The sequence below is a fragment of the Acanthochromis polyacanthus genome, chromosome 4 (genome assembly GCF_021347895.1).
Source record: "Acanthochromis polyacanthus isolate Apoly-LR-REF ecotype Palm Island chromosome 4, KAUST_Apoly_ChrSc, whole genome shotgun sequence".
NCBI lineage: Eukaryota > Metazoa > Chordata > Actinopteri > Pomacentridae > Acanthochromis > Acanthochromis polyacanthus.
This window is the reverse complement of record NC_067116.1, coordinates 693,204-702,042: the sequence shown is the minus strand read 5'-3', so window position 1 is coordinate 702,042 and position 8,839 is coordinate 693,204. Positions and strand designations below refer to the sequence as shown.

The window sequence follows — 8,839 nt, the reverse complement described above, 5'->3', positions numbered from 1 at the left end:
AACACCTTTGGAGACAGTTGGCCTAGCTCAGGCAATTGTAAGCTCTCTCAGTATAAACCGCCTACCTGTGCCTGAACCAACTAAGTTTAATGGTGATCCTATCAAATATGTCGACTGGAAGACAACTTTCGTGGCACTTATTGACCAGAAACCCATACCAGTAACAGAGAAAATGTTTTATCTGAAAACCTATCTATCTGGTGAGGCTTTGAACGCAGTAGAAGGATTTTTCTACAAAACCTCAGAGGACGGATACAAAGGAGCTTGGAAAGTACTAGATGAACGATATGGAAACCCATTCGTAGTGCAAAGGGCCTTCAGAAATAAGCTTTCAAAATGGCCAAAGATTAGCGCTGCCAATCCATTAGCTCTGAGGGAATTCACAGACTTTCTGCAAGGTTGTACAGAAGCTCAACCTCACGTAAAGGGGCTGTCTGTTCTAAACGACTGTGAAGAGAACCAGAAACTTCTCGAAAAGCTGCCCGAATGGATTGTGCGGAAGTGGAGCAGAGTTGTTGTGGAGGAGTTGGATAAGTCTAACACCTATCCTGATTTAGCATGCTTCACAAACTTCCTCAACAAGGAAGTCCGCATCGTCTGTAACCCCATCACAACTCCCTTCTTCACGAATACAAGGAACAATGGCGAGAGAACACTAAAGAGGACCAGAGCTCTCAACACAACAGCACAGATAAAGGAACCCACCAAGGAGACAAGCGTGACTATGAAGGAGAACCAAGAGACACCTAAGCCAAAACCACCATGCACAGTTTGTAAGGACGAAACTCACGGCATTGCCAGGTGCCCAGTCTTCGCATCAAAGAGCTTAGAAGATAAAAAGGCTTTCATTTATGAAAACCATCTTTGCTTTGGATGCTTGAAGAAAGGACACTCCAGCAAAAAATGTCTAAGGCGACACATCTGTTGTGTTTGTCACGATCGACATCCCACGTGCATGCATGAAGAGAGAACACAAAGAATAACAGGTGAGACAAAGAACTACTCCTCTCCTGTAGATAAAGCTCCTTCTCAGAAGGTCCATGAAGTGACCTCTCATACCTCAGTACAGAATGTTTTGGCAACCTCAAGCATAGTCCCAGTCCTGATAACCTCAAAACTTGACCCACATCGAGAGGTTCTAACATATGCCATACTAGATCAGCAAAGTGATGCAACCTTTATTCTTGAAGATTTGCTCAGCAACCTAAATGTGGAGTCACCCAAACCGACAACACTAAAACTTAGCACAATGACTGCAGTCGACACAGTCATACCAAGCAAGTGTGTGAGTGGACTGCAAGTTCGAGGACTTCTTTCCGGAAAACCTGTCCAAATAAAACAAGCCTTCGCTCGTAACTTCATTCCGGTGGACAAATCATATATTCCTACAAGAGAGACAGCTCAACAGTGGCCTCACCTGCGACATCTGACAAACCAGATGCCGACACTCCAGGATTGTGAGGTAGGACTGCTGATTGGATCGAACTGTCCGGCCGCACTGGCCCCAATCGAAACGGTCGTGGGTGGAGGAAACAAACCTTTTGCACAGAGAACCGAGCTCGGTTGGAGCATAATAGGCCCATCCAATCCACATCTGGACAGACAAGGAAGTCAGAGTTATGTCCACAGAGTCGCAGTAAAGGAGATTCCAACTCCGCCCGTGATGGATGTACTGAAAGCACTCGAGCTAGACTTCAGTGAGAGAATCTGCGAAGAAAAGTATGTGTCACAGGAAGATGTTAACTTTATGCAGTTTCTCAGTAAGAACATCAAACAGAATGACAGACATTTAGAGATGCCTCTACCTTTCAAGAATGGCTCTCCACCAACTCTACCAAACAACAAGAGACTTGCCACCGTCCGGCTCCAAAGTCTAAAAAGGAAACTGCAATCTGATATTCACTACTACAACCACTATAAAACATTCATGGAAGAGATGATCAGTCGAGGTGATGCAGAGTTAACATCCACACCATGCGAAGGAGAGATTGCTTGGTACTTGCCCCACCACGGCATCTACCATCCCAAAAAGCCCGACAGACTGAGAGTTGTATTTGACTGTTCAGCAAAATTCTGTGGTATCGCTCTGAACGATACTCTAATGACTGGTCCCGATCTCATCAATTCTCTCATTGGAGTCCTCTGTCGGTTCAGAAAGGAAGAAGTGGCCATCATTTGCGATGTTGAAAGGATGTTCCACCAATTCCTCGTCGCCCCTGAATCCAGAAATTATCTGAGATTCTTGTGGTGGGAGGGTGGAAACTTGGACAAGGAACCTCAGGAGTATCGGATGAAGGTCCATATTTTTGGAGCCTCCTCCTCCCCCGGGTGCGCCAACTTCGGATTCAAATATCTGGCAAGACAACACGAAACTGACATTCCATCAGCATCGGCTCTCATCCAGAAAAACTTCTACGTTGACGACGGGTTGACCAGTGTCGCATCAGTTGAAGAAGCAAGGAAGCTCATGGTGGACGCACAGAAGCTGTGCGCAGGCGGAGGACTTCGCCTGCACAAGTTCAATTCTAACAGGAAGGAAATTTTGGACTGTGTAGAACCATCAGAAAGAGCAACGTCCACTGAGCCTCTCGACCTGAAGCTGGAAGAAACTCAAACAGAACGAGCGCTGGGTCTCCAGTGGTTGATAGACGATGACATGTTTAGCTTCAGTATCAGCCTGAAAGACCAACCTCCAACCCGGAGAGGTATCCTGTCAGTCGTCGCCTCACTATACGACCCACTGGGATTCGTCGCGCCATTCTCACTCCGTGGAAAGTGCATCCTACAAGAGCTGTGCAGGCGAGGAACTGGATGGGATGACCCACTCCCAGATGATCTTAAACCACGGTGGGAGGAGTGGAAACTCGGTCTTGAGGAATTACAGGAAGTTATGATCCCACGATGCTATCACCCACCCAACTTTGGCAAAATCATGAGAACCGAGCTTCACCACTTCGCCGATGCCAGCTGTAAGGGTTACGGAGCATGTTCATATTTAAGAGTAAAGAATGACAAGGATGAAGTCCACACAAGTCTGGTAATGGCCAAAGCAAGAGTAGCTCCAACAAAGGTAACAAGCATCCCAAGGCTAGAGCTTTCAGCCGCCGTGTTAGCAACCAAACTAAGTGTCCTACTGAATCGTGAGCTTGAAATGAAAATTGATAAAGAATTCTTCTGGACGGACTCACAAGTCGCACTGGGATACATAAACAACGAGGCACGTAGATTTCACATCTTCGTCGCAAACCGTGTCCAGTTGATCAGAGAGAACACAGATCCCAACCAGTGGCACTACGTCGACACAGTAGAGAATCCAGCAGATCATGCCTCCAGAGGCCTTCAGGCAACACAAATCCGTACATCAAACTGGCTTCAAGGACCCAAATTTCTCAAAGAACAAGAGGTTCATCCTGAAACTAACATCATAAGGGAGCTGCTTGTTGGCGACCCTGAAGTTAAAGTGATTCTAGCATGTACCACCAAGTCCAGCGACAGCTCAGATCTCCTTAACCGTCTAAGTCAAATCCCTTCATGGACTAAACTCGTAAAGGTAGTCGCAAGAATCAAGAGACTAAGATCCAAACAACCGCACACAGAGCTGGTAACAGTCACGGAGAGAGAAAAGGCTGCTGAAATCATCCTAAATCTCGTTCAACAGCAAGCATTCTCCAAGGAGTTGAAGACAATCAAGAAGGGAGAGTGTCTACCACGCTCAAGCTCTCTTTCCTGTCTTGATCCAATCTTGCGGACAAATCTACTCTGTGTTGGTGGGAGGCTGAAGAAGTCAACACTCAGTGAAGAGCTAAAACACCCCATCATTCTCCCAAAGGAAGGCCGCGTCACAGAGCTTATCCTAGCCCACTGTCACACCGAGACCCGCCATCAAGGAAGAGGCCAAACACAGATGGAACTCAGGGCAAAGGGGTTCTGGATTGTTGGTGGGAGCAGATTAGTGGCCGAGTACATCCACAACTGTGTACAGTGCAGAAAACTAAGGCGACCTACAGAAAATCAACGGATGGCTGAACTCCCCGAGGAGCGTGTGGAAGCTTCAGGACCCTTCACATACAGCGGGATGGATTGCTTTGGGCCATTTATAATAAAAAAGACTCGTAAGGAGTACAAAAGATATGGCCTTATATTCACATGCCTTGCTTCACGTGCCGTCCATATTGAAATGCTTGAAGACCTGTCCACCGATTCATTCCTCAATGCTCTCAGATGTTTCATCAGTCTCAGGGGAGCTGTTCGCCTACTCCGCTGTGATCAGGGTTCGAACTTCATTGGAGCCAATAACGAACTGAAAGAGGCACTCAAACAATGTGACACCAGACTCCTGGAATTATTCCTGGCCGATCAACAGTGTGAGTTTGTCTTCAATACTCCCGCAGCAAGTCATACAGGTGGCGTCTGGGAGAGACAGATAAGGACTGTGAGGAACATTCTGAAGGCCACTCTTGCTCAGTGTCCTGGAAGACTGGACGATCCCTCACTCAGAACGCTTTTCTACGAAGCAATGGCCATTGTCAATAGTCGTCCCCTAACGATCGATGGAATCAATGATCCCAAAGCACTCGAACCACTCACACCCAACCATCTCATCATGATGAAGTCAAAGATCCCTCTACCGCCACCTGGGAAATTCGTGAAGGAGGATATGTATGCTTCCAAGAGATGGCGCAGAGTCCAGTACTTAATAGAGCAGTTCTGGGGGCGCTGGAAAAGGGAGTACCTAATGAACCTCGCAATCAGACAAAAGTGGCTCAAACCACGTCGCAATTTCAAAACCGATGACATCGTCATAATCAAGGATGACAACCTCCCCAGAAGCCAGTGGCTATTAGGAAGAGTCGTGGAAGCCATTCAAGGGAGTGACGGAGTTGTCAGAAAGGTCAAAATCCAAACCGGAGAACACAAACTGAAAACACAAGGTCATTCATCCAAACCTTCGATCATCGAGAGGCCAATTCAGAAATTAGTGCTTCTTCTCGAGAAAGAATAAACTTTTCAAACTAATATCAGTTGCAGATTAGGTGGTTGTAATCCTGCATTTGTATTGAGGAGGTTCAAGGCAGGATTAGGTGGGAGTGTAAATGCAGCTAATCTGCACAAAATACTATGTCTTATGTTTTAAATAATTCTGTTCAATATAAATGTAACTGTTAAACAAGATAGAGCAATGTTATAAGAGCCTTTATTTTGTTGAAGTATCTCAAGTCGTCAGAGGGTGGCACTGTGTTACTAGACCATGCACGCACGTTAGCCGAGGAAGTCAAGGCAAAGCTCAGACACAGCAGAGAACACTGAACATTGCCTCGTTCCTTTCCCACACTAAAAACGAACTTTGGAGCCTGATTCATGAAGGAAAATTAAACACAACGGTTTCAGGTAGTTTTATTACCCTATGTGAAATATTATCTCGTGATATTGAAACGTTTTTTTTTGTGCTTTGTTCAAGCACATTTAGCTAACTTTTCATGTAGCTAACAGAGCACATGTCTGTTTTCCTAGAGTGTCGCAGCTGCAGCTTTCACGCTTAGACCATCATTGTTTAGCACCCTTGGTCGGCGGAATAAGGTAATAGGATGAGGTTTATATTTGGGTTTATAAAATGTATTCTATTTCTGCCACGTTTCATTGTAATTATACATTTGATGCTCTAAAATTGTCAATCCCCATGTACAATATATTTTGTGAACCTAGACAGAATATATTCTGATATCGTGTACAATTGTTTGTCTAGTTTTCACGATGCTCAGAGAGGAGAAGGCGAAGGTGGAGAAAAATAAAGGCAACTAGAGCATCAGTCGAGACTACCGTACCAATCATTCCAAGGGCCAGCTACACAGAGTGGCAACAGCCAGTGAACTGTTTTTTTCCTTGTCTTGCAGTCTGTCAGCTAAGCACCTGACAAGGTTCTGTGCAAGGTGTTTTGCCATGGGGGTGATGAGCTGTGAATATATTTGCTCTGTTGTATGTCGCAATACACGGTAGAGGGGGATAACCTTAGAACCTGACACCCGTTTCTCCTCTGACAACTCCACAGTTGCCACCTGGAAGGCAGCCAGCAGCTGAAATGACAGCAAAGTCCATATTATCTGAATGCATATACTGTGTGGTGAACTTCATTTCATTGTTCAGTCTAGTATGATGCTCTGAGTGAGTAAACCCTTCTGCAATGACAATGCAATAAAACAACTAAACAATTTGGATTCTACTATCATGTCTTCTGTGGTTTTAAATTCCATACCTTGATGCATTCCCCTGTGGCTTCATGCTGCTGGTTCGTTAGTGGAGTCAGATCTGTGCTCAGCGAAGCCAGGGCTAATGCCACCGCATCCCTTTCCTCATAGAGGCGCTGAAACATTTCAAGGGTGCTGTTCCATCTTGTGTCCACTTCCAGTTTCAGCTTTTTGACAGTGCGGCCCAGTTGCTGCTGCATGTGGCTCAGTCTCTCTTTAGCAGTTGTGCTTGTTTTGAAGTAAGTAACTATCCTCCGGCTTGATGCTCTAATTTCATCAATGCCAGGAGTGGCTTCAAGAGAGTTCTTCACCACCAGATTTAAGCAATGTGCAATGCACTTAGACTGCCTCAAATTCAAATTATTGGCAGTGGCATTCATGTTGCTGGCTGAATCTGTCACGATGCATCTAATCTTGTTTCCGAGACCCCACTCTGATATCATTGATGCGATCTCTGCAGCAATGTGGGCTGCTGTGTGGGTCCTCGGAAAAGGCTTGGCCCCCAGAAGAACAGTGGACAGCTGGTCATTTGGACTGATATAGTGGCAGGTGACTGCCAGATAAGAGTCCATATTAATAGATGTCCACATGTCCGAAGTGAGGCTGACAGTCTCAACACCCAGGATCTCTGCCTTGGCTTTCTGTTGCTCCTCCTGGAACTTGGCAGTCACCATCTCCTTGAGCGCCTTTCTGGTTGGTAAACTGTATGTGGGGTCCAGTGTCGCCACAAGTGCTCTAAAACCAGCATCCTCCACTACAGAGAAGGGCTGAGAGTCCTTGACGACGAAGTTGATGAGAGCGTCATCAAGTTCTCTCTTTCTATTGCCTGAAAAAATTCATGAAGATAATACTATACAGTAAGTTACATAAAAAGTACTAAGTGTTATTGAAATGTATCACAGGGCAATGTGAACCAAACTTGCAAGGCAAAAGTAATTCTTTGCGAATGTCATGAATAGGCCTACCTGGGTTACAGGCAACAGCCGGCTCCGGCCTGTTCTCTGGTGCCGGTTCCCTCTCTCTGCCATGCTTGGCCCTTAAATGCCTCAGCATGGACGAGGTGTTGTTACTGTAAGCCAGCCTGGCATCACACAGCATACACTGGACCTGTGAAACAATTGAATACATTCAAGTAATTATATTTTCTACAGCGACAGCATTGTACATGGGGGTTTGCCATGAGTTTTCCAATGTCAATACAGGTGAAATCAAAATAACACTCGAAGTTACCTTATTATCCGGGAGCAACTGAAAATCGTCCCATGCACGGGACCTTTTTCTGGTTGGCTCCTGCTGCGGCTCCATCTATCTAGATATATAGCGCTATATATCTAGCTAGATAGCTTATCTATCTCTCCCTCGCTCTCTCTCTCTGTATATATATATATATGTATATAATATATCTATCTATATGTCTTCTCTATATAGCTATATATATAATATATCTGTCTATATGTCTGATCTATATATAATATATCTACCAATTTATCTATATCTAACGTCAATGGCTATCTATCAATCTAATCTGTCTAATCTGTCTAATCTGTCTAATCTATCTAATCTATCTATCGATCTAATCTATCTATCGATCTAATCAGTCTAATCTATCTATCGATCTAATCAGTCTAATCTATCTATCGATCTATCTAATCTGTCTAATCTATCTATCGATCTATCTAATCTGTCTAATCTATCTATCGATCTAATCTATCGATCTAATCTATCGATCTAATCTGTCTAATCTATCTATCGATCTAATCTGTCTAATCTATCTATCGATCTAATCTGTCTAATCTATCTATCGATCTAATCTGTCTAATCTATCTATCGATCTAATCTGTCTAATCTATCTATCGATCTAATCTGTCTAATCTGTCTAATCTATCTATCTATCTATATATCTAATCTGTCTAATCTATCTATCTACTACGAAATACACTATCTGACACACTACTAACTCTCAAAGCAACTAACGGCAACAAAACCAACCAACCTACTCTGCAAAGAACAATTCAAATTAAAGCTGCAAGCAGCGATGGACGGGTCCTCGCATCCACGCTGGTCGGCGAATCCATGCACGTCCACCAGGTGGCGCTGTGACTGAGAGTGTGTGCTGGCCTCTGAATCACATCTGGACCAGAGTTTAATCACGCGTAAAATTTCAGCCAGATTGGAGCATGTTCAGACTAGTTATACAGCATTTCCTGCCCATCCACCACCAGGTGGCGCTGTAACTCAGAGTGTATTTCAAACAGTGGATGTGATGAGGGCTGGACTCTGATCACTCATGAAAAGTTTCAGGCTGATTTGATCATGTAGAGGCCAGTTATACAGCATTTATTGTCCCTCCAACAGGTGGCGCTGCAACTGAGAATGTCTGTTGGCCTGTAGATGTGATCAGGATTGGATTGTGATCACACATGGAAAGTTTGAGGCAGATTGGAGCATGCAGAGGAGAGTTATACAGCAGTTGTTGTTTCATGGCGAAGCATCGAAACTCTAATGGTCGCCATGGCCACGCCATTTGGCTTCTGGTTAAACTTTTGATAACTTTTCATCACCAAGTCCTGCTGTGTGGACTGACAAAATTTCAGGTC

General features: G+C 44.7%; 1 protein-coding gene across 1 annotated transcript; it reads left to right on the top strand.

Moving 5' to 3' along the window:
* Positions 1-2,986: 2,986 nt before the first annotated feature.
* On the top strand, positions 2,987-5,806 carry LOC127533562 (uncharacterized). The gene is made up of 2 exons (XM_051946874.1): positions 2,987-5,577; positions 5,744-5,806. Exon 1 carries the CDS (start codon positions 3,041-3,043, stop codon positions 5,000-5,002), a length of 1,962 nt encoding a protein of 653 aa, XP_051802834.1. The 5' UTR covers positions 2,987-3,040; the 3' UTR covers positions 5,003-5,577; positions 5,744-5,806.
* Positions 5,807-8,839: the final 3,033 nt, after the last annotated feature.